This window comes from Cheilinus undulatus, linkage group 6 (genome assembly GCF_018320785.1).
Source record: "Cheilinus undulatus linkage group 6, ASM1832078v1, whole genome shotgun sequence".
NCBI lineage: Eukaryota > Metazoa > Chordata > Actinopteri > Labriformes > Labridae > Cheilinus > Cheilinus undulatus.
The window spans coordinates 48,136,486-48,162,643 of NC_054870.1; the positions used below are offsets into that span (position 1 = coordinate 48,136,486).

A 26,158-nucleotide genomic window follows, 5' to 3' on the forward strand; every position below is an offset into this window, starting at 1 on the left:
TGTGATCCAAAATGATAACAATGGCTGAATGGTTTTCTTTTTAACACAATAATAAAAGCTTCTCCTGACAGGATGATGTGTAAAACACCATGTTCTTGTTTATGATTGATGCTTCTCTGGAGAAAAAAAAAAAGCACGAGTCAGGTGGTTGTTTTTCTGCTTTTGGATGGACACAGACATGCTGTGTTATTTTCCTCATCTTGTTGGTTTGAATTTGTGTAGTTAAAAATCTGGCTGAGGAGACGTCATGGTGGTGTTAAGAAACAGACTTTTACACCTAAACTCCCCCACATTTGGAAGTTCCATCTATCCATCCGTTTTCAATACCAGTTATCCTGTTTAGGGTCATGGGGGGCCAGTTGTCATTGGGCGAGAGGCGGAGTACACCCTGGACTGCTCGCCAGTCAATCCCAGGGCTGATATGTAGAGACAGACAACCAGGCACGCTCACATCCACACCTAAGGCCAATTTTAGAGTCATCGATTAAACCTAACAAGCATGTTTTTCATGGTGGGAGGAAGCTGGAGTACCTGGAGAGAACCCACACATGCATGGGGAGAACATGCAAACTCCACACATAAAGGCCCTGACCTGGAAGCGCTAACCCCTGCACCACCATGCAGCCCACATTTTGAAGTTGAGAAGTGAAAAGCAATATTGGGGTATTTTCTCTAAAAATGTATGCATTGCATTACCTGGTTGTTCACTGCAGCATGTGGTTTATATTAAGGCTGAATACCAAATTCTCCCCTTAACCCTCAATCTTACCCTCAAGCTCAAACCTCAGTCTTAACTCGACCCTCAAAACCAAGTGTAAGGACCATCTTGTGACTTAGAAATGGGACACCCCTTAATAGCAGTTACGATTTCAGACCGTAGAGGGCAGTAATGTGCCAAAACTGCATAGTCTATTGATTCAGAGGAAGAAAAAGAAGAAGAAGAACGTGTTAATATTTAACCAAATACATGTATAAACATCACAACCACGGACATATTCAGCCAAAAGTCACCGTATAACACGGCCATTAGCTAACGCCAAACACCAGTTGTAACTTGTAGGCTTGTCCATGGTTACCGGCTTACGATCGTAAAAGTAAAAGTAAAAGTAAATATTATGCTACAAAAAGGCAAATAATCCATAAAACAACATTAAACTAAGATATTGGAGTGTTTTTTGTAATTTTTAAATCTCTATTAACAAAGAAATTTACATTTGTCGCTTGATATCTTCCCTGCATATTTCTTTGAGTGATAACCCTCAATACCAAGGGAGCTCCAGGAACATCTCAAAATTGAGGGAAATAAAGCCCTCAAACTCGCCCCTCAACTCAACTCTCGGGAGAATTGGGACAGCCCTCACATTTCCTGGGAACGCGCATTTTGAGACTGAGGGTCAAGATTGAGGGTTAAGTGGAGAATTGGGATTCAGCCTTACACATGTAATAAAATTACTTTACCTTGCTGAGCAGAAGAAGCAGACTTATGCCAGAGTGCAATAGATCTGACGCAAAGTCAGGGTGCCTCATACCCAACCTGTTTGGTTTGGTTGGTTGAAAAAAACTGATGATTGTTTGCTACCTACATGGAGCAGTTAGTGCTGGTGAAAGCTGTTAGTCAGACCCTGTTAGTTGACCAGACAACCTCACCTTGATTGCTTGAAAAGATGGGTCTTGGTCTGCTTTTGTAACTCTGGTGTTTGCAGTGAAAACACAAACCAACCTCAATCCCACCAATCCGTAGGAAGTATTGTGCTTTTTTGGGTTAAACCAGCTACCTGGGACTAATGAAGGAATATCATATCTTATCTCTTAGGGTTCATTCACACCAGAGCTGTTTGGTCCACTTTAAACAAACTCTGATCTCTTTTCCTGGATAGTCCAGTTTGTTTGGATGTTTGGAGTGGTGTGAAGGCTCATACGAACTCTGGTGAGGACCAAACAAGCGGACTCTGGTCCACTTGAAAACAGGAGGTCTTGGTCCACTTCCAAATGAACCCTGGGTGGCTTAAAGCGTCATGATATATAGATTTATATGTGATTTAATACACTCAAGTACATGTCAATACCTCGCTTGGCGTCTGTGTAGCCATAGCAACACGTCGTGGTTGGTGCGGATTTATTCGTCTCATGTAAAGAACGACATGCTGGACAGCTCATCGCCTCGCTGGCTGCTCGTAATACCCAAGTGCAAAACTAGAAACCTCAAAACAGTGTAAATTCTGTGTTCTTTCATTGTTTATGTGGGGAAAAAAAAGACTGGCGGAAGGAGATTGATTTCCAGTTTCGTCTTCTTCTACGCCTTCTTTTCTTCTTGGTCACCATTTGTTTATGATGACAGCGCCCCTAACGGGCAGAGGATGAGGTGTTCAGACGGTTTGGTCTGTTTGACCAGGAGCAGTGTGAATGTGAACCAAACCAAAGGAAAGAGCAACAATGTTGCAATTTCCATTCCGAAATGACCGAGTCCCCCGGACTGTCAGGTGTGAAAACGACCTTAAAGACCCTGTAAAGTAATAATTTTGTTACATGACAGGCCAGTGTGTTTTGAACTGCCAGGCCAAATTTCAGTGATATAAAAAACATTTTTAAGCTTAGAAAATCAAGCTTTAAAATCATGAAAAATGAGGCAGTAAAACCTGCTGAAGGATGGTGTGGGCGTATGTGTTGCATAAGCCGAAGCCACGCCCACTCACAAGAAAGGTGAGCCTCTAAAATAAAAAATGGAGGAATTATCTGCTCTGCTGGACCTGTTAGCCCTCAGTATCAGCTACCAGAGAAACAATCACATCTGTGTCATGAAAGACGGACAGTTTCGGGGTTGTATTAATCATTCATTCTGACGTGATTCTGTGATATTTTGCTTCTGCCATTGGTGAGAACGTTAGGAAGTTAAAAGGTTAATGTTTGCTAATGATGTGGTTTTCCACCTCAAAAGTTAACCTTTCTTCATCAATGGCTGTAGTAGCACTGTCGCTGACTGACTGATCGGTATATAATCTGTATGTGCCACAGGACGAGACATAGTGTTGATAAAGGGATGACTTTTTATCGGAAACAAAACATGAGCTGTTTCTTTGTGGGAAGGATCCTCCTGAGTCAGGACCCTTGGAGGCAAGGCCAGAGTCCTCCTTATCAATTCTTGAACACACATTTGGAACAGGCTAGGGAGTGTGCGGGATCACGTCATAGGAAGGGTCCGTCCATATACATGGTGGCGGCAGAAATCAAAATGGGAGGGGTACTAACAACAACTTTCACAAGTTATACCGTGCGCCATCTAATAAGCTATCACACCATCATATAATCATAATATGATTGTTTAATCATATTTAATATCATTACTCAATATAATAATATAATCATATGGTGCTACCACGGCTTGGACAACTGTGTTTGCTGCTACAGAGGAGACTGCCAAACATAATTTTGTGGTGTTTTTACATGCAATGACAATAAACAACTATCTAACCATACTATCTATCTACTTTAACCCGTCCAGCTTCACCTTGATGATATGAAATAATAAAGACAACATATTCATGGTGGAAACAGGACATTTAAAAGTGTATTGGGCGCTAGGACCTGGCTTCTCCTGATATTATTCTATTTCTTTATTTTTTAAGAGAAGGAACACAATGCGCATTGGATTGAGGGTAATTCCTGCGTGCAGAGGTTACACATGTGTATCCTTGGAAATTCTCTGTTTAAAGGACTCAGTCCTTGGAAAAATTTTGAGGATCCTCGAGATTGGAACAGTCCTCCGAAGGCAGTCGATGACATAGCATCCTTCAAAAACGGCCGTTTTAGGATTCTTCCTTGGCTTTGAGAAACAGCTATTGTGTTTTGCTTTGAAGTTGACCGGATGCTTTGCATGTTTTTCCAGCTGTTTGGATCCATCTGCACTTCATGGTAAATGCGGTTTGGCAGTGGCCAGTGCGATAAGGTACACCTGCCGTGTACCTTGACCAGAGCAGAGTGGGACATCCTGTAGACAAGACTGGAGCACGTGCCGTCAAAGGGCACCTTGTGAGCAGACTGCAGTACAGAGGTATGCTAGACTTGGAGGTAAGTGTAGCTGTTTGCAAACATTTTCATTTGGCAGTGATCACTTTGGTGTCTGTTGTTTTGATGACTTAATTTACATAAAGTTGGCTCCTCACACAATTTTATTTAGTGATATAAGAATTTGCCAAATTATGAATAATTTCATGTTTTTATCTCAGGTTAAGTATCATGACTGCATACTTTTACTGTGTCTGTTTAGTCATAAACTATACTATGGATGGACCACATTTTGGTCCACATCCATCCGTCCACTCAACCACCCACCGACTGCAATGGCAGTTGGTCACTAGGGGGCACCAGGGTGCTGCCATTACTCTCCTCAGAAAGAGAAAGACAGAACTTAAGTTCAGTGAAAAAAGTCCTCATTTGTTTGAAAAATTATATGTTTATTAATTTCTACAGATTAACTATAAAAAATACTGTATAATATAATATAGTTAGAAATATAAATGTGAAAAGTACAAGATTAAAAACATTGTGTTACTGGTCACTTGTTTCTGGCTGGGGTACCAGCCTTTCTCTGACTGTCACTGTCTCCAGTACAAGAGACAGAAGCAAATTAATAAACACTTCTAGAAGGCAGCAGAAGAGAAATCCAGTCTATTGATTGAGAAGTAGAGAATAAGTCATGCTGAGTTGTGGTAAATGTCAGGTTTTCCTAAAGAAATCACTCCTGTGGATGCTGTTAAGATTTATACTTGGAGGACAGAAAGAAAACGCAGTCAGGTCTTTATAAATAAGACCTCTGGAGAGGAGAACATTAGGAGAGAAGCTCAGAGCTTTGACCTGATTGGTCAGATATCAGTATTAAACAACAGACCTGCAACAGGAGGAGAAATAACATGCTCTTTTTCAAGGCAAGGCTTGACTGAAAGGATGCAATAAGGTAAAAATCCCTGTAAGGTGATTAAAAAAATCTTTATTTCACATTCGTTAAATGACAGGTCACTGTGTTCTGAAACACCAGGCCAAATTTCAGTCATGAAAAACATCTCTAAGCTTTTAATATAAAGCTTTAAAATCATGAAAAATGAGGCAGAAATATGTGCTCCAGGATGGTGTGGGTGTGTCTATTGAATGAGCTAAAGCCACGCCCACTCCCAGAAAATAGATCAGTGTGTGCAATGTCACTTTCCACTTTCCATGTGACCACGCCCCCATTTGGGGGAAAACAAACCCTCACATTGGTTAAAAAACTTAGGTAACAATGTGATTAAAAGCCATCTTGTTGTGCTTTGTGCCTTAAATGATCAAAAAGCAATAATTTAAGGCATGTTTTGTTATTTTCAAATGACGCTGTGTTCTGAACAACTTTAAGCTAGCGACTGCTCCGTGATAGCAGGAGTTGTAGTCTGTCTGCCTGTAGTATGCATGCCAGGCCAGTAGTTGGCAGTGTGACTGACAATGAAACACAAGCATGCACACCCTTCCTTCCTCCTGGTGGTGTCAGCAGACAAACATGGCTGACACACAAATGTTTGTGTGGATAGATGAAGGTTGGGTTGCTTCCTAGTGACAATCAATGGCAAAATAAATAGATATTTAAAAAATGGGAACATATAAATGTTTGCAGGAAGTGAGCAGCACAAACAGCACATTTTTGTGTGGTCCGTGGAGCACCAGGCCAAGATCAAGTCTCTGACAGACTACATGCAGAACATGGAGCAGAAGAAGAGACAGCTGGAGGAGAGCCAGGACGCTCTGACTGAGGAGCTCGCTAAGCTGCAGGCTCACGGTTCGCACATTTATATTAACCATTGAAACATCTTAGCTCAAGTAAAAACAGGTTAACTTGATGGAATTTTCGTCTTTGTTTTTCATCAGAGAAAAGACACGAGATGTCAGGAGAGGAGAAGGAGGAGGAGGACATCGGCAGACACGATGGGGACAGGGACATAAAGGTGAGGAAACATGTCACTGAGAATCTCTGCTACAGAAATGTGAAATAGCTGAATTTTTTTGTGTCTGTGTGACACAGAAAACTCTGGAGGAGCAGCTGGAGAACCACAGAGAGGCTCACCACAAACAGCTGAGCCCACTGAGAGACCAGATCAAAGACGAGCAGAGGATGCTGGACGACCTCACGGAGTAAGTTTGACTGTTTTAAATCAAACTATATTTTAAGACGTTCGAGACCACAGACATAAGAAGAAACACATGGCATGAGATATTTTAACCAAAGCCAGCAGTAAAATAAGTATACTAATTATTTAGACGAGTGTTACTGAATACTGCTCAACCAAAGAGCCATATTGTTGAAAAGAGTTACAGATAACAAAAATGGTCAGAAAGCAGCAAAAACTGTGCTAAAAATAGTGAAAAGTGACTAAAATGGGCAAAAAGCAGAATAAGAATTGGTGAAAAATCGAAAAATAAATAGGCATTAAATGGCAAAAACTATGTGACAAGTGAAATTAAAAAAAAGGAGTTATGGATGATAAAAATAGTCAGAAGTGGCAAAAATGTGGTAAAAAATAGTAACAAGTGACATAAACTGGCAAAAAATGTGGTAAAAATTAATGAAAAGTGACTAAAGTGGTCAAAAGCTGCAAAAATGTGGTATAAAATAGTGAAAAGTGACAAAAATGGGCAAAATGCAGCGAAAAAGTTGATGAGAAGGTGCAAATTGGAAAAAAATGGCAAAAACTGGGTGAAAAGTGGCAAAAAAGAAGTTAGAGATGACAAAAATGGTCAGAAAGCAGCAAAAATATGGTAAAAAAAAATAGGTAAAAGTGACTAAAATGGACAAAAAAGATGCAAAAATGAATAAAAAGTGACTTAAACAGCCAAAAGCAGCAAAAAAAAGGTGAATACTTAAAAAAAGGCATTAGATTGCAAAACTATGTGAACAGTAGCTAAAATGGGTGGGAAGAGGTATAAAAAAGGAGCTACAGATGATAAAAACGGTCAGAAAGCTGCAAAAGTGACTGAAATGGGCAAAAAGTGGCAAAATAGGCTTGAAAAAATTGTGTGAAAAGTGACTAAAATGGGCAAAAAGTGGCTAAATGGGCTAAAAAATATGTTAATATTGATTTAAATTGTAAAAAGCTGCAAAAATTAGGAAAAAAGAAAATGAAAATTAAGTTAAATAGTCAAAAAGTGGCAAAAATGTGGTAAATTATTGATGAAAAGTGACTAAATGGGTTTCAAAGAGTGACAACTTAAAAAGTGTCATTTAATGGCAAAAAGCAGCTTAAATTGGGTGAAAAGTGGCCAGAAAATTGCCAAAGGGGGAAAGAATTGCAAATAGCAAAAAGCAGGATGGTGGCAAGAACTAGTACAAAATTGGCAAGAAGAACAAATGGGCTAAAAGCAGCAAAAATTGTTTAAAAGTGGCAAAAAAGGAAAAAAAGGAGAATTAGAAATAAGGGTAATGAATAAACTAAGAGAAAAAATAAAGGTTGACCATTAAAGCCTCCTGTATAAGAGTGGAAACAAACTGATTAATGTGACTTGATATTGATAATTTCTGAGTTGAAAGTTTTTTAAGGTTTTCTGGGGAAAAATATTTGAAATTAAGACATAAAAGAGCCACAAACCATCCCAATGAAGCCACACGTTGAGTTTTACTAATTTAGACTAATAACTGTTTGTGACAAGACTTGAACTGGATCAGGAATTTAGTCTAAAACTGTCTAAACCGGGCCCAAAATTTTGACTTCAACTCCACAGAGACAAATGAAGCAGTAGAAATATAAACAAACCTATTCATGTTTGATGTTTTTTAGATCTAGGATATTTCCACAGATTTGATTGGTTCTCATTGAACCACTTTATGCTGGCTGAAATGATAAAGTTTGTTTTTTATTGGTTTTTTGAACAAAAGTAGTGACAGTCATTACAACTGTCTACTGTGTGTGATCCTCATGAGGGAGGATGTAAAATCCTTGTACCACTCTTCTGTACTGACCCAGGAACTTTTAGCTGCATACGACTATAGTCTGGCTTTACACTGGCTCTAAAAGTCTACACACACCTGTTATATTTTTGTGATGTGAGGTATTGGTTCCCAACCTGGGGTCTGGGAACCCCTTGGGGGGGGGTGCCTATAATGAACTTTTATTTATAGAGTCATGATTCAAAATGTGATGTAAGAGGAAGTATTAGAGCCCTCTAACAGGTCCAACAAAATAAAGAGGATCTGTACATTTCTTGGAAAAAGTACATTTAAAAGTACATTTTTGAGATGATAAAGTCGTATTTTTCAAGAACCTGAACTCAGAATTTTCTAGTTCGAAAATTCTCAGTTATTACATCATGAACTTTAAAATTTCAAATTTGTAATGTCAGAATTTGACATTTTAAACTAGTGAATTTACAAGGATCCAAACTGAAAACAGTGAATAGAAATGTCTCTTCAGAGTCTGGGGAATAATGATAATGTGATCATTCTTGGATCATTTCCTCACTGATCAATCCTACTAAGAAAAATCTCCTAATTAGGTGATCATCTGTAGGACTTATGGAAGGAAAACAGCTTCATCGGTTGTAATTTTCTTTGGATTTTATAAGGCCAGAAAATTCTACCTTTTAGCTGACATAAGTTTCCATTTTTCATTTTCTGGTAAATTTATGACTTGTTTAATTAGACATTTTTGAGATTTTACTTAAAAATTGACTGAACCTTCTCATTTTGGTATTCTTATGATGGCTCTAAATGCTGTTGTAATAATGGATAGTTTATACACAGATATTTATCAAGAAGTAGTTTATGTAGGTCTGTTATGCTTGAATTTTGTCAATAAAACAATTAAAAAAAGATGTTTAATTTTTCAGAGATTGTCCTGGGGGGCTTTAGAGTGTTTAGAGTAGAAGGACCCTAAAGAAAAAAGGTTGGGACCCACTGATGTAGAGGTATATAATTTCAGAAATGCTCTGCCTTGTACTGTCTTGTCTTGAAGCCAAATAACTGTTTGGAGAAATTTCCAGAAACCAGATAAACAAAATGAATATATGTTGATGTGATTTGTTGACATTTCTCCAGACAGTTACTCTGCCGTTAAAAAGCCTCCAATCAAAGCTTAGCGAGCGTCTCCTCTCAGTCTGAACCAGGGTCTGCAGCTGGAGCAGGAGAGGCTGATGTCAGACTACGACAAACTGAAGACTGAAGAGCAGGAGAGGGACGCCAAGCTGCAGAAACTCATGTGAGTAAAGGACTCATCCGTACGTTTATTTATGTGGAATGTGAGTTAATGTGGTTTTTGTTTGCAGGCTGCTGAATGAGCAGAGGGAGCAGGCCGGAGAGGACCTGGAGGGTCAGGGTACCAAGGTATCATTTATTTTGAAAGGGCATTTGAACGTACGGAAATCAAGAAAACGGACAACTTCACTCGTTTTTTGATTTGTGTCCAGAATCGAAAAATGAGTGAAGTTGTCCGTTTTCTTGATTTCCGTACGTTCAAATGCCCTTTCAAAATAAATGATACCTTGGTACCCTGACCCTGGAGGAGAGCGTGTGGAGCTCAGTGATCATCCATGCATGCAAATAAAGACTCCATCCTGTAAAACTCCAGCTGTGTCTGTGTTTGTGTTTTTGCTGCATAACCCCCTGCATTGATCTCTGATGGCTCCCCAGGGGGGCGCTGTGCCACGTCCCCCCTTCCCCTTCAGGCATGCCTTGATCCAGGTACCGGCCACAGTGGGGTTTGAACCCCAGCATCCCCATGCAGAACTGGTCTAGTCCAGTCCTCTGTGCTTCTGCCGCCATACCTTTCACACTGCCATCTCTTCTTCTGGCGCATTTATCCTCTTTGTTCAGGACGTGGCTTTAAAATTCACTGAGACCAAGATGGGAGTTGAACCTGGAACCTCCAGACTCTAGGTCAGTCTACTATCTCTTTAGGCTACAGAGCCAGACATGCAGCAGAGCCTCAGAGGGGCTTTTCCTTCTTTATTTGGACTAAAATCTTCAAAAATTAAAGACATTGGTTAGATTCGAAAGGCCAACTCCTGTCCAGGTCTCCTAAAGTCTATATTTGGACCTGAACTTTTAAAATAGATGAACCTATGATGAGATTTGAACCTGTGACCTCCTGATTCATGGTCAGTTAGTATTTCCACTAATCCATAGAAACACACACCTGTTCATGTTTCTCAGAGGATTTGATCTGTACTTTTGGGGACTGGACTTAAAAATGCACCAGGAACCAGACCCACAACCTTGGAACTCTATTGCAGTCCTCTTTACTCCTGAGTCAGCGATTTACACCAGCAGCATCAAAAATCCACAGCGCCAAAAGATTTGAACCAAAAACCTCATGATTGCAGAGCAGTTACTTGCCCTAGTGAGCTAACACACAGGTTATGTCTAGCAGCAGTTTCTCTGAGACTTCACATCTTGAGCAGAACATCTCTACGATGGACAATCTTTGCTGCTGGAGACCATTTTCAAATGTTAAATTGCACATCTCTATCAGTGTTAATCTTTGCTGTGACTGAAGATCAGTTTATATCTTGAGTTACACATCTCCATAGCTGATGATCTTTGCTGCTGAAGACCGTTTTTACATCTTGAGTTGCACATCTCCACGTGTGATATCTCTTTAGGCAACAGAGCCAGACATGCAGCAGAGCCTCAGAGGGGCTTTTCCTTCTTTATTTGGACTAAAATCTTCAAAAATTAAAGACATTGGTTAGATTCGAAAGGCCAACTCCTGTTCAGGTCTCCTAAAGTCTATATTTGGACTCAAACTTTTAAAATAGATGAACCCATGTTGAGATTTGAACCTGTACACTCCTGATTCACAGTCAATTAGCATTTCCACTAATCCACAGAGACACACACCTGTTCATGTTTCTCAGAGGATTTGATCTGTACTTTTGGGGACTGGACTTAAAAATGCACCAAGAATCAGACCCACAACCTTTGAACTCTATGGCAGTCCTCTTTACTCCTGAGTCAGCGATTTACACCAGCAGCTTCACAAATCCACAGTGCCAAAAGAAGATTTGAACCAAGAGCCTCATGATTCTTGGGCAGATATCTGTCCTACTGAGCTAACATACAGGCTAAATCTAGCTGCAGTTTCTCTGAGACTTCACATCTTGAGTAGAACATCTCTACGATGGACAATCTTTGCTGCTGGAGACCATTTTCAGATGTTAAATTGCACATCTCAATGAGTGTTAATCTTTGCTGTGACTGAAGATCAGTTTATATCTTGAGTTACACATCTCCATAACTGATGATCTTTGTTGCTGAAGACCGTTTTTACATCTTGAGTTGCACATCTCAATGAGTGAACATCTCTGCTGTGACTGAAGAGCATTTTCATACCTTAAGTGAAGCTCTCTATTTCAGTCTTTGTTGTAAAACTTTGTCATTGAGTTCTATGTCTGTCTCACGTGCACGACCTTCGTTATGACATTACTTTTTCCTTTGGATTCCCAAACTTACATTTAGGACTGATCTATCAATCTTTGAACTCTAAACTGATTTTCTCTCTTCTTTTGAAGCTCAGGTTTAGATTACCAAGTTCTGACTCGGATTGAACCCCAAACCTTGAGCTTCCCAGTAACTTTTCTTTCTTACTGATCCATAAGGACAACTTGCTTTGCAATATTTCCATGGTTATCACTCTTTTCTTTGTACACCAGCTCCTAAAAGTTCCCCTCTGTAGGATTTGAACCCACAATCTCCAGATTTAGAGACAAAACTCCAACTTGTTGAGCTATGGAGAGAGAAGCTTGAAGGAATTTCAGTCTTTTATTGGTTAAGGGCCTTAAAAAGCTTGAAAAAGTTTTGAAACATAAATCTTGAGTTTTCAAGACAGAAAAGCAGAAAAACACAAATCAATATAAACAAATGCATTTTCATTCTGAAGCCAAATCTGGGTTGCCAAAAACATTACATATTGCCTACTATCAGAATGATCTTTTCTTTCTGTCCTCTCAGGCCAAAGAGCTTCAGACTCTTCACAACCTGTGGAAACTCTTCGTCCAGGACCTCACCACGAGGGTCAAGAAGGTACAGGCCTCTTCTTTCTCTCTTAAATGTTAATTTTCCTCTCTGAAAAGTCCAGATTTACATTTCACTCTACTCTTTGTGTGTTTTCAGAGTGCAGAGCTGGACTGTGAGGAGGGACTTGGAAATGTGGTTCAGAAACAGAAGATCTCCTTCCTGGAGAACAACCTGGAGCAGCTCAGCAAGGTCCACAACAGGTAAAGATGCAAAAATCGTATTTTTATTTACAGAATATAGTAGACATAGAGAAATTATCTGCAGAGGTAACAATGAATGCAAAAGTCAAATAATGTGACATACATTTCCAAACCTCCTAGTCTCTGTCTTCAGTGTCAGGATTTTCCTACATATTTTTTTTTTTAGTAGTTTCATCTTTTGTGGCTTCAAGCAATTAAATAAGTAAAAAAATTATGTCTGAAATGTCTCTTTATTTCATGCAATCTTTGACAAAACTTGTCAGATAAATGTGAACATGCATTTATAAAAAAAACAATATATCCTTAAAGTGGGGGTATTATGCCTTTTTTCAAGGCTTTAAACCATCTTTCTGATACCCACGTAGTAGCTTTACATGGTTTACAGCTCAAAAAACTCCTCATGTTTCTCACAGTGGCGTCCTGAAAAACCCTTATTTTAACCTCCGTCTCAAACGCTTCGTTTTCGCTGAGATGAACTGCTCAGTGATTTTATATCATAGTAGTGTTGGATCCCAGTGTTTTCTCATGTTAACGGCAACCTTACTCCAGCATATCTAGTGTGTTAAGTCACATAGTATTGATTTCATTTTACAATGACTTTGATGCTTTAGTTATTTTCTGTCTCCTTTTTCAAACACCTGGATTCAGACAGGTTTGACTGGTTTAAAGTACTTTTTGGATGAAGCATTATATTGTTTCCATCTTTGTTTCTAATTTGTAAAAAAAACAAATAAACACAGATGTTAAAAAAAGCACATTAATTTTACTTACAGTAGAGTAATGCCTGTTAAAATACCTTACATGTGACTGCCAATATGGCGGACATGCTGATGAGTTGCAACAGCAAACCAACACAGTCAGTGCAGTGTCTATGCATATAATGTCTATGAGTAGGATCCAGCTGCTGCCCTGCTATGGTAGCTCAAGTATGTTGCACCAAAAAGTACAGAATGGCTCTGACTTAATGGCATTGAAAAAAATAATGGGTTAATTACTTAACTTAATCTCACTACAATTAGCACATTAACTCCAAGAGCCCTAGTTAGAATGTATAATTACCTGTAGAGATGATTAGACAGGTGGTTGATGGGTAGGCTCTTCTCTGCAGAGCTGCTGAGTCTTTGGTACATTCCTCATTGTGAGGTCTTTGGTCATTAGTGATTTTTTTTCTCTGAGTGAGGTTGGGCTCTGGTGTGAGCAGGTCTGTTATCTCCTCTCTTCGATGTAGTAGAGAGCTCGAGGGCCAGCACGCTGGAGATCACAGAAGCGACTAATTGTTTCTGTCCCTGAGACACATGACTGATCGCTCTGTTACAGCTGTTCGATTCACACGGGGGGAAATTAACTTCACCGAGGGCAAGAAGAAAGAGATAAAATATTAGCAATCATCATGACAGAAGCAGAAACAAGACAGCAGAGACGTGGCTTCCACCTTAAACTTTATTAGTCGTTTCTGTTATAGTTTAGCAAAGCAAACATCAAAGTATGAAGGCATCATTTCATAGAACTTTAATTCATCTGATCTGGAGTATGGCACCTCTGAAAATAATCCATGAATCATACCCACATTTAAAGTAAAACCAAAACCTTTTAAATCAACAGAGGAGAAAATTATTGACAATTATTAGCCGTACATGAAAGTCTTAAAGTTACAAATCATCTGCAAGCATTACACAACCAAAGGTTCATACTTGGACCACCTCCTCAGGTGTGAGATTTAGATCTTTTAGACTGATATGAAATAAGGCAGATTCCTTCGATACAATTAGAGACAATCTGATAAGGAGAGAAGCAAAGCGAAGAGGACTTTATTTCCGGTTTGTGGTGGTGAATTTTAAAGCAATTTTTTTTTCTGGCATGCACAGGAAACTGCAACGAAAAAGGGAGGGGATTGATTTGTGAAAAGACGCTCACATCCTCTTAAGCGTGCGTGGGTGCTGATGAACGGTTTCCTGGGTAAAATGAGTTAGGATTAGACGTGATTGGAGGTGTAAATATGTGAAAGTCTGCAGAGTAACCTGGATCAAAATATTGGCTGATTAAGCTAAATGATGGAGCTGCGGTGTAGTGTGAGTTGACATGGCAGGTGTCAGCGTGTAGCCAGGTAATCAGTTAAATGTCATCAGTGGTGGTATTTGGTTTGAAAGAACAAAAGAATGGATGTTTAGCATCACCTACAGCATGTTAATCTGTGGCTGTTTGTTCTCCGACTCTCACAGTGGGAAAATAAAAAGACTTGAACCTGATTAATCTCACCACACGCAGCCTGAAAAATGAATGACTCTAACACACAGTGAGGTATGGCTCATCTTTTCTGCTTGATATGTTCAAGTCCTATAGTAAGTAGGTTTTGTACATACATACATATACATATAGTACATACATAGTTGAGGGGTGAGTAGTTTTCTTAACAAAGAGGGAAGAGGCTAAATAAAGGAAGGAATGTGAGCATCGTGTGAGTAACTGGTTGTCCTGGGCCGGTGTCAGAGCCCATTCTGACATGGGCCGCGCTGACACCAGTGTGGTTGGCTTCGCACAGTTTGCTGGCTGTCAGATGAGGTTGATTGTCAGTCCCTCAGCTGGTCATTCTTTCTTCTCAACAGGGTCTGAAATGAGGACAAAATAATAGTATTAATATTCAATATTTGCATTGTACAATCACAGTCGAGAGGGGTCTGGCTGCAGACCAGTGCTCTCAGACGCCCCCTCCTGCAGACCATCACTGTGGGGATGCCATCAGGATGGAAGAGATGTAACTTTCTGATAAAATGTATTTGCAGTTTAAAAAATAGTTACGTGACACGCCAGATCTATGCGTTGTGTGGATATACTTCACATTTATCTGGGAAACCTCCTATATAAAGTGTCCAGGAAGGGCAGTCCTTTAAAAAAATTCTTGGAAGGTGATTGGACACATGCATACAAGATGGGCCAATCAGAGTGGCGAGAAGAAATAAAGTAATATGCATGCATAGCTGTCCCAGTTAATTAACAGCTTGGCGTTGGCAAAAATTGGCTAATTTCTCTTGTTTTAATAAAGAAATGTGGTCCAAATCTGATAATACTGCCGCTATACTACAGCTACATCTGAGCTAATCACTACACTGGTGGCATCCATTGCTATCAGCTCACAGTACAGCTTAACCACGCCCAAAGTTACCTCCTCCTCTTCCTCAAATGTCACTGATTGGTCCAAACCTTTTCTGTTTTTGAAAAAACATTGTAAACTGGAGCTTTGATGGATTTGCCTGATGACAGACATGAAGCCTGGTTAATCAATATGCTTTGAAAGGTTCTGCCAAAGGTGACTAGTTTTCCGATTCTCATTCAGGAAACTTTGTCCTAACAGAAAGCTTTCTCATGCATGGCTCAACTTACAATTCAGAATAAAAACCTAGTACAAATGACAATCACAATGCATTCCCAAAAACAGAGAAAATGGCAACTACAATAATTATAATTGTAACTCAAAATACAGTTTTGTGCTAACCGCCCTTGTATGTTTGATGCTTCTGCATATATTGCAGCTTGTTTAAAAGGTAAACTAACTCTCCTTATGAAGCTTTTTTTTTTGTGAAGTCTACCTGTCAGCTAAACTAAACTGTTAGACTTGTAATTTTGGACTGGTTCTTGCCATGCCAGGACCTTTAAAAAAAGGTCAGGATGTCATAAAAGAAAGGAAAAGAAAGCAGCTGGTTCACAAATATGACCATTAAAAAACTTGGAAAGAAACTTTTTTTTTAGTTTTCGGCTCCAAAATCTAATCTTGGCCAGACAGACCTGGGGAAAGGCAAATATTGTCTATTTTTCATCATCCAGTAGTTTGGAAAACTCCTTTAGAAAAATTCCAAGACACGAACAGGACCAATAATTCACGGCAACAAATAACAGGAGACTGTGGCTTGGCAGGGATGTTGCGTTTTGTGAAAACAGGCCAACAGCTTCACTGATTTGATGCCATGCAATAGTGATCCTGTTTTTGTTCCTTTAATTTTCTTGTCCCTTTCTCTAGAAACCCTATCAGGCTTCTGTCCTTCTGTAAAGACACCCACTTACTGAACTGGACACTGTGAGGCATCATCTATAAACCTACACCACCATGTAGTTAGAAACAAGGAAAACAAGAGAAAAACGTGTATGCGATCACAAAGGGCTTCTGATGAGTCTTACGCTTTGAATAAGGTGATAATACTCTATCACTATCTGAGGAAAATGCACTCATGAACTGTTTGCTTGAGGGTGGCATTAACTTGTGCATAGATGTACAATAGGTTTTCTGCAGTCACAGGATTCTGATGATGCACAAATGCCTATTGGGGGTCAGGTAGCGATGGGGGGGGAGATTAGTAATGAATCGCAATGGAGGAAAGTTAGTACTTTGAAGCTCTAAATGAACCTGGCATGCTGCAGTTATCAGCAGGAAATTTCTACATACACTGAGAACATTTCTAAATTTCACAAAAAGTGAGTTTTATTTTATTTTTTTCAGTTTAACTGATTTTTCCCTGGCATGGAGGCGATAATTACCACAAATACTCAGTCCTGCAAACCACAAATACTCAGTCCTGCAAACCTCCTTGTGTCTAGCGTTGCCTAATGAAGGGAGACGGAGTCTTGTACTGAGTTCAGAGGCTAGCTGAGCCCCTCTCACATTCCTTCTGAAACCTGAGATTTTGTTTTGAATGCAATTTTATTTTCTTTCACTTATTCAGTGGGACCAATTAAGTATAAAACCTAAGCCTTCTCTTTGAACAGGAAGTAGTTTTTCTTAAACCAAACAATAGTTTCTACATGATGATGATGGACCACAGGAGCTTGTAAAGGACAAGTATGAACTAAATTCTATGAAAAAAAAGTTCTGAAGTATGTGAAACTCTTAAACATTTTTTCAAAATACTATAGAACACCCGAAAATGTCTGCAAATGTCCTCCAAACATTTAAGTGAAATGTTAAGAAAAGGCCAAAGATTTAGATACAATTTTTAACCTAAAATACCCCAAAAAAATCCTGAAAGTTTTGAAGCAAATTCCCCCAAATTCAGAGCAAATTCAAACCAAAATTTCTAATCAAATTTCTAAACAATTACAAATAAATTCCCCAAACATTTCATAGATATATCAATATTGCCAAAGAAATTTCTCTCAACATAAAATTCTCTATATTTACATGAAAATCAAGGAAAATGTCAATGGAAATTCCAACCCCAGATATCCAGTGAAACTCCCCAAAATATGCATAAACATTCCCCCAATCCACACAAAAGTACCTTAAATTTCAAATCAGATCCCCCTATAAAATCTGCAAATAAAACTCTCTAAAATATAGAAAAACAACCCCAAAATTACACAAAATTTATTTTCCCAACATTCCAAGCAAATTGATGAAACTTCTATAGGAATTCTGAACAGTTATCTCAAAAATTCTAAAAGCAGAATGTACTGCTAGGTTGTGGAAAAGCCAAAGAGTAATGTGTTCATATGTACATGCAGGGTCTCATGCTTTTAATCGAAATGGTAATCTACTACCAACCAAATAAACCTTGTGGGGTGAGCGACTGAGGAAATTAGCCTGTCCTAAACCCCTCTTTAATATCTGAGTGGCAGTTTTCTCTCCTCCATCCTTGGTTGTTATTTAATGCAGAAATGAATATGCAGAAATGACATAGCTTTCCAGGCTTTAGATGGAGGCTTTCTTAAGTCCTACCTGACTTTTTTTGCTACAATATTTTCGAGACACAAAAGTAGTTTAAGAATTAAGACTGTTTTTATTTTTCCCACTTAAATGCTTGGCATAGTTGTAAACAAAACATGGCTTTTATGGTAACGCTTCTCCGTGCAGAAATCACTACCTGTCCCCCATGGGGAATTCTTCTCTGCTGCCACCTGCAAATACAATCATTGAAAGTAGTAAAGATAAATTTCTCTTCATTCTGAAGAGGAAAATATGAGCCATATTGTCCTGCTCTACTAATTGGTTTCCAGGATACTTATCCTTGAAAATTAGTTGTAAAAAGAAAAATCAGAGCTGAATGTGGTGCCAAAATCATCAAGACAACCTCTCGGGACAATGAATATCTTATCCAATTTATTAGGGCATGTAACAGGTTAATATTTAGTCCAAAAACAAGACATTTCACTCTAAAAAACCAGAACAGGGCAGTGTGCCGTGTTTGCCCAGTGTCATGTGTTTTGATACTCTACTTTGGCTTCTTTTAACGGCGCAGTATTTTCCACCCAGCTCGCCTTTTCACATCCCACCCTGATCCTCACGCTTGTTTGACAACAAGCTTTTTCTTCTCTGGCGCTTTTGTCTGGCATTGTTTAAGCTCTCTCCTTTCTACACCAACTCGTTCGTCTCTGCCAACTTATTTCATATGCTGCTCTGCTGTCCTATTTATTCAACCCTGACAATCTGTTCACAACAGTTGCTTAATGAATTTTTTTTCTACCTGGAAAGTGTGCTCGCCCCAAATCTGAATCCCATTCTTTGGCTGAACACCTCATAGAGCCACACACTGAACAAATGCAGACATCGAAATTCAGAGCACTCTTCGCTGATGCTTACATTCAAATTACATGCTGTCTTATTACCCAGAATCCCCACACGTACCTGAGAATAACAACAGTGTGGTATCCATATCAAATATGATTTATTGGCATGATTATTACCCCTGCAGTTTTAGTTAGCTGCATGTTAAAATAATATGCAATGCACGCTTGATTTATTAAATGTCTGATAGTGGAGTTTGCAGGTAATTCATCACACTCAATCTCCAAAGACATGATGACACATTCAAACCTAAATATCAGGGTCATAGCTGTGGACTTGAAATGGTTAAAGAGGATTTTCAAATGCGTTCGGCCCTGGAGGAGCACGCACAAACCGCCTCCCCAGCAGAGAGGAGGAGATGGAGACAGACGAGGGGAGGAAAATACGTAGACAAGCAGGTAACACTTGGCCGCACAGCGCTGAGGATTTTCAGGGAGAGGTGAATTTTAATTCAGCAGCTGTGGCCGCTAATAAGGATCTGCTTATAAATAGAGACGTGTGCGAGGTAAGAGCGTGGCGGTGAGCAAGCGTGAGTGCCTCTCCCGTGCCCTTACCTTTGGACTGAATGCTGTCGGGTAGAATTGAATCAGGTTCCTCTGAGCTCTCGACATGATCTTTTATCTCTTCTAGACGAGAGGAGGAGAGGAATGAGGGGAATGAAGAGGGGGAGAAAGGAGAATATGAGGAGAGGCTTTCATAATCAAGTATTGTGTTTCCCATCATGCTGTGCTGAAATGCCAAGCATGTGAATGAAGCTGAATGATTTCAAGGTAAAAAGAACTTTTCAGGATTTCATTTAGAGTTTTCTAAACTGATGAAAATCTTATTTAGGGGTGTTTTCACACCTGGATGGTTTGGATAAGTTGTTCCAACACAAGGGGCGTTTCCCTCTCTGCCTGGTTTGTTTGGCCAAATGTGAACACATTTGCACTCTGAGGAGCAAAACAGGCGAGCTCAGATAACCTGGAGAAGATGAACTTGACTTTCTTCTAATCAAACCCTAGAGTGGATTGTATCGGGAATGCAGCAACTGTAACAAATAAGCTACCTGGTTAACTCATCACCAGCTGCAGGCAAAGCAGTAGTAGTAGTGGTAAAATGACGTGTAGGTGATATGAACTACAACAGATCATAAATATTGATAGTAATCATCAGGGCTTGACATTAATACCCACCAGATGGCAGAAAAACGTCTAAAAAGGTAGGGACAGGGCAACAAAAAGCTGGAAAGTAAGTGGTACTTATAAAAAAAACAGCTGGAGGAGCATTTTGCCAATAAGTAGGTTAATTAACAACAGCTCAGTAACATTACTGGGTATAAAACGAGCATTTTAGAGAAGCAGAGTCTCTCAGGAGTGAACCTGGGCAGAGGTTCACAATCTGTGTCAATGTAAGCCTCAACATGAAATTGCAAAGACTTTGAATATCCCACCATCTACTGTCCATAATATCATCAAAAGATTCAGAGAATCTGGAGAAACCTCTGTGCACAAAGGACAAGGCCGAAGGTCGAAATTGGATGCTCATGATCTCCAGGCTCTCAGGAGGCACTGCTTAAACAGGCAAAAACAGGCATGGTTCTGTACTAGAAATCACTGCATGGGCTCGGGAACACTTCCAGAAATTAATTTCTATCAACACAGTTGGCTGTGCCATCCACAAATTACAGTTAAAGCTGTATTATGCCAAGAAGAAGCCATATAAACACAATCCAGAAATGTCACCATCTTCTCTGGGTCAAAGCTCATTTGAAATGGACTGAGGAAAAATGGAAAACTGTTCTGTGGTCAGTAGGTTTGATTCCAATACCAGTATTGGAAATTAGTCTGGAATGCATTTTAATGATCACATTCAGAGAAAATACAGCCACACAGCCACTATTCTTTGCAGCTGCAGTGGGTCCAGTGGTGTAAGTATTGATGGTGCAGCTGAACCGGGGCCCATGAAGGAAGAAAAAAAAAAAAAGCAGCGGTCCAGAATTGCCACAGGCCCCTGTTTTTGTGAATAGAATAGCTTGGGGCGGGTTAGTAAGGTAACGCTGAGTGGCTGGTATGGGAGGAGGAATGATGATTTGTACAATCACCTTGATACCTGTCAGTCATGACGAGTCGCGCTAACATGACGCGAGTCGTTTCTCCTTTCAGCAAGAAAAAAAAACAAGTGGATGAAAGTTGATGAGAAAAGGTAGCATCATCATGTTTAGCAAGCCCAAACAAAAAAAGTGGTGCACAAAATAGGAAGGAAAGAGACTTCATCATGCTGTGGTAGTTTGAGCCCAGGTCAGGGCAGGCTTTTAGATAAGTGTTGATATGGAGCTTCGGCCACTGTCCGTGGTGCTGAAAGGCTGGTTTGCAGGATGAGTGTGTGGCCAGTCACCTGTAATGTTAGCCTACATGGTGACAATAGCAGTTCTCTCGAGTGGCTGTGCATGTGTGTGTGTCCAAGCGTGTGTGTGTGTGTACGTGTGCTTATGTTTAGGGCGGGGGTGGGGGCACAAAAAAAATATTTGCACCGGAGCCTATCACCATGATGTTACACTACTGAGTGGGTCCTTTGGTTCTTCTTTGCTGCTCTAAAAAGAGTAGCACGTGCATGACGTGTTTTCTGGCAGCGAGGAAGAATTGATTTCCGTTTTATAGTGCTAACATTTGCCATGGCTAAACGAAGCAAAATATAAAGCTAAACCAAACGGTATCAGATCGGTGAATAAACCCGTGCACTCGCCAATACCAATACCTGTGTTTTAAGCAATATCGGATGTATTTCCAATACTGGTATCGGAATCGGAACAACCCTACATCCAACAGGGTCAGGTTACAGTTCAAAAGCCTGCATTTCTGTTGTTACAGGGTTACATCAGTGTCTACTGCATGGGCAGCTTTAACATCTCAGAAGGTGCTATCAGTGCTGAAAAGCAGATAGAGGTTTTAGAGCAACATATGCTCTCATGCAGACAATGTCTCGTTCTGGGAAGGCCTAGCATAGACAATGCTGACCTGGTGGCTGAACTGGTCTGGAGTCCTTTCATGCTGGCCTCATGCTTTCATTTACCTTCCATTTGGTGCATCATAAAATGAGAAATTTAGCAAAGAAAACCCAGGATGTTGTGCAGCTGGAATCCTCCATCAGACAAGAATGGGACAACAATCCTCAATTAGACATTTACAGACTTTTGTGGAAAGAAGAGGGGATGCATGGCCCTGTCCCTACTTTTTTGAGATGTGTTGCTGCCATCAAATTCAAAATGAGCTAATATTTCTCATGAAATGGTAAAATGTCTCAGTTTCAACATTTGATATGTTGTTTATGTTCTACTGTTGATAAAAATGTGGCATTATGAGATTTGCAAGTCATTGCATTCTTTTTTTATTCAAAGTTAACACATCGCCCCAATTTTTTTGGAATTGGGGCTATGTTATTACTACAGAGTTTGTTTGAATGTTTTAGTCTCGTCTAGGTGATATACTGTTAATTTTTCATTTTATAAGTGATATACTTTGTCATATGCCTGAATGGTGTTACACAGTTGGAAAAAAAAATAACTTTAATAAGAGAAAGAAATGTTTGCCACCACTTAACATGGTCACACATTACACTGTAACACCGGCAGAACTTTGAAAGCTACTTACTTAGTTATTTCTGCAGTTTTTGAGTGGTATCAGACGTTTGACAAATATTATCTTCTATCTGAATACTGATGAGGCTTTTGGCCTCACTGCTGCGCCAAGCCAACCCACGACTCAAAGGTTCAAGTCAACAACACAACTTCATTGGCACTTTAGAAGCTTTCAGGCATCTTTGATACCCCAAAAGACATAATGGCTTGAAAACAGCTCTGTGTTGGTGTGTGCTTTGGCTCACTTTACCAAATTTCAGTGTGAACACAACATGTAACAATTCATCATTCCATGATAATTTATGATGGGGTGAAAACACCCCGAGATCTCAGCATTCTGCTGATGGCTGAAGCTCCCATAACTGAAATTAAAGCCCATCCAACACAGTCTGTTAAAATGTTCTGTGAGGTTTTATGAATGTAGGCAGGTGTGTTGACAGAAACATCCACCTGTGAGCAGCAGAAGCAGGAGAGCAAGAAATGGAGAAAGAGATGTGGGCAGCTGTGGCAGGATTTCAGTGATGCTTCACAGCCTCCAGAGAGAGAGAGAGAGGTTCATGAGGAAAAATCAAAGTCTTTATACAAGAAGTGGTTTTAGCCTCTGGTTCAAGAAATGAAGCCAACACTGAAGTGGCTGCTTTTTATTTCATAACCAGCTGTAGCAAAAAAGAAGTCTAACACTGGAGATACACTAGCTGTTAGTATATATGACCAACTCATTCATGAGCATAATTATACATATTCATACCCATCCATCACTGCAGCTAAGTCCACTTCTCATATAATAAACTCTGTGTGACAAAAATCTGTAACTTAATTTACCTCCATTGCTGGTGCCAGTGTCGTTGACTTCAGTGACGTCTGCAAAAGAAGCACACAGACAGACAGACATGTTACTCATCTTCATTGTCAGCCTTGTAGACAGATGCTGATGATAGTGGAAAAGAAGTTATCTAGGAAAGATAACAACCAATTCAATACTTATCTGTATAAAAGATGGACTAAACACCAGGAAAGAACTGAAGCCAAAATAATTGTAGCTCCAGCTAAAGGCAAGGATGAAACATAAAACCTGGCATGTAATTACAGAAGGTCAATACCCTCAGACCTTCTACACACATCTTTCAGGGATTTAATGCACAGACATGAGTTTAGTATGTTATCACAGGCTTGTTTTTGGGGCAGAAGGGGGTAGTGGCACCTGAAAATGCATTTAAATGTGTTATCCCTTTAAATTAGCCCAACTGTGATGTAATAACGGTACCACAAGAGGCCAAAAAACAACTAACCAGCAAACCAAACACACGACTGACCAAACAAAAAACTGGCCAAACAGATGACCGACCATACAGACAAATGACCAACTAAAGACGACCTTACAGCTAACGACTTTTCCTCCGATTTCAACGTCGCCAACAAAACTCCAAAGTCAGAGTAAAATCACGGGAGTCTTGCTAAAGCCGCAGCTTGCTCCCACTGTCTCAGTTGTTAGTGTAAAGACTCAATTTTAGCAGTTTTAAGGTGGTCTTTCTTCAGTGTTGGTGTTATGATAATATCAAACGTGTTTCATATTATTGTAAGTCTTATGTCTGGTCGTGTGCAAATTGTATTTCTCAGTGATGCGACTGTTGTCCACGACCAATGGGATCTGGTGTTATGCATGAGCAAATAGCTCAAAAAAAGTTGCTTCGGTGTTAAGTATTCCTTTCAACTTTACTTGATGTAAATGATTTTAAAACACTGGATTATAAGAGACATTAACTCAAAAGCATACTCCATCTCCTTCTACATCTTGTTCTCTACTCAAAAATTGTTGTTGTGAATTTTCACCAGGTGCATGATGGGAAATAATCTCAAAAGAAATTGTATTCTAGCTTTGTAGCAAGTGACCCACAGTCTTTGAAAGTTTCAGTCTGAGACTAAAAACTCAACAGCTTGCAGACAAATTGTCTTTAGTTGTGAGAAGGTCTCCGGTGTCAGTCTTTTTAGAGTCGAGTCTTTTAAGAATTTTAGCAAAGTCCTCCGGTGTAATGCCAGCATAAACAAACAAATGACCATCCAACCAACCAAATAACGCACCAACAGACCACCCAACAAACCAAATAAACAAAAAAAATCAACCAACCAACAACCAAACAAATGACCACCTATATGAACAAATACACAAATAAATGACCATCCAACCAAACAAGCGACCAACCACTAAACCAACCAACCAACCAAATAATAACCAACCAACCAACCAACCAAACACACGACAAACCAATTCTCCAACCAACCAACTTACCAAAGGGGGCAATCGCCCCTGTGCCGTCCTCCTCTAAGTCCACCAGTGTGTTTTAAATATGACTTTTCAATTATTAGAAGCACAAAAAGCATCTAATCTAGTTGCTACCTCTGTTTGTTCTGGTGTGTTCTGATTACCAGTCATCAGCCTGAGCTGATCTGATCTTAGTATTGATTATTGTTATTAATTACGGATGCGCACGGTTAATTGGTAAAACTGTTAAAATTGTTCAAAATAGCCAGTGTGGGATTTACTAGTCAGTTAAACTAATTAGATATAATTTTTATACACACCAGCTTGAAATCCTGTTCTATAATGCTCCTTTAAACTGTAATGACCCTCCTGCCACTAGAGGCCACAGTAGCCTCAGCTAATGGCTGCTTCCTTCCTCTCTGGCACTTTACTGGATGTAAATATGAGAAGTTCAGCTTAGCGGTTAGCATGTAGTAGGAAGACCATGGTACGGCAGTTTTCTAAAGTAGTAAATGGAAATACAGTGGTATGTAGGCTGTAAAAGGTTGAACTCACAAATAACTACTCACCTATTGTGAAAAGAGGCCACATATCAAAGCACGATATGAATCTGCAAAGAGGAACAAAGGCGGGCGGCACTAGCTTTTAATGCTAGCCATGCTTCAGAGGGACTATCAGGCAAACATCACAACTGCTGACACAATGACCCTGTGAGGAATTTGACTGTTTTCTAGGGATTTTCTCCTCTTTAGACTAGTGGGTTAAATGAAATTTAAATGAACGTTAAGCCGAACAGGAAAATAGATGCTTAGGATCATCCTCATTGTTAAAGTAGGTCATGATCCCATGATTAAACTTAGGGTGCCTCAAGTGTCACCATTGTTATAGTTTACATCCCACTTTGTTAGTTGCTCTCTAGTGCTCCCTCCAGTGTTTTCTACAAGCCTTTAGGCATACATATTTATATAAAAAAAGTGTATGTCACATATTGGAGTGTCTGCATTAAACCAACACAAGAACCTTTTCTTTGTTTTTTTCCAGTGTGAGGAGTTTTTGTTTTGTGTTTCGGTTTGACGATTGGAAATGTTGTAAATCCTGACATCTTCGCTCCAAATGACGCCACCAATGTGATGTTGGTGCCTCTTGCAGCATTTCTTGCTTTTCAGCGAATCTTGTTCATATAGATATACAGTAGTCTGTAGTTTTTATCAAGTTACTGCAACTTTAAACTGATGGTGTTAAATTTACATTGGTGGAGATGTTTAACAGCCCCTCATGCCTAGAAATCCTCTGACTTCCTAAAGAGTTCCACTTCAGAGAAGAACAAAACAAAAGTGAGGAGGGAGAGAGACGCATGCAAAATTAATTTCAGACGAGCATCCCTGTAAGGCAGCCTGAAACCCCCCCCCCCCCCCCCAACACACATCCTCTCCCCCCTCTATCCTCCCTGTTACCTCTTCTTCTCCTCCGTCACTCCCTGAGCAAACCTCACCGCTTCCCTCCTTTG

At 39.8% G+C, this 26,158-nt stretch overlaps 2 protein-coding genes across 3 annotated transcripts in view; one reads left to right on the forward strand and one right to left on the reverse strand.

The window, feature by feature from the left end:
• The first annotated feature begins 5,542 nt into the window (after nucleotides 1–5,542).
• On the forward strand, nucleotides 5,543–12,229 carry LOC121510790 (kinesin heavy chain-like). The gene is made up of 6 exons (XM_041789007.1): nucleotides 5,543–5,800; nucleotides 5,890–5,966; nucleotides 6,044–6,153; nucleotides 9,277–9,334; nucleotides 11,960–12,031; nucleotides 12,122–12,229. Exons 1-6 carry the CDS (start codon nucleotides 5,629–5,631, stop codon nucleotides 12,227–12,229), a joined length of 597 nt encoding a protein of 198 aa, XP_041644941.1. The 5' UTR covers nucleotides 5,543–5,628.
• A 1,429-nt stretch (nucleotides 12,230–13,658) lies between these two features.
• macrod2 (mono-ADP ribosylhydrolase 2) overlaps nucleotides 13,659–26,158 on the reverse strand; it is a 1,185,173-nt gene continuing 1,172,673 nt past the window's right edge. Inside the window, exons 16-18 of one of the 2 annotated variants that reach the window (XM_041789358.1) lie at nucleotides 23,214–23,252; nucleotides 19,330–19,401; nucleotides 13,659–14,831 (exon numbers count right to left, since the gene is read on the reverse strand). In XM_041789358.1, the coding sequence (XP_041645292.1) occupies nucleotides 14,809–14,831; nucleotides 19,330–19,401; nucleotides 23,214–23,252 (134 nt within the window). In that variant the 3' untranslated portion in view covers nucleotides 13,659–14,808. The remainder of the gene's footprint in view (nucleotides 14,832–19,329; nucleotides 19,402–23,213; nucleotides 23,253–26,158) is intronic. The other variant, XM_041789359.1, reaches the window with a different exon arrangement.

Excerpts from the sequence above, each read along its gene's own strand:
- LOC121510790 (XM_041789007.1), top strand. The coding sequence starts at position 5,629 with ATGTTTGCAGGAAGTGAGCAGCACAAACAGCACATTTTTGTGTGGTCC. Across the intron at positions 6,154-9,276 it reads ATGCTGGACGACCTCACGGA|GCTGCTGAATGAGCAGAGGG; the intron begins GTAAGTTTGACT and ends TTTTGTTTGCAG. Across the intron at positions 12,032-12,121 it reads TCACCACGAGGGTCAAGAAG|AGTGCAGAGCTGGACTGTGA; the intron begins GTACAGGCCTCT and ends GTGTGTTTTCAG.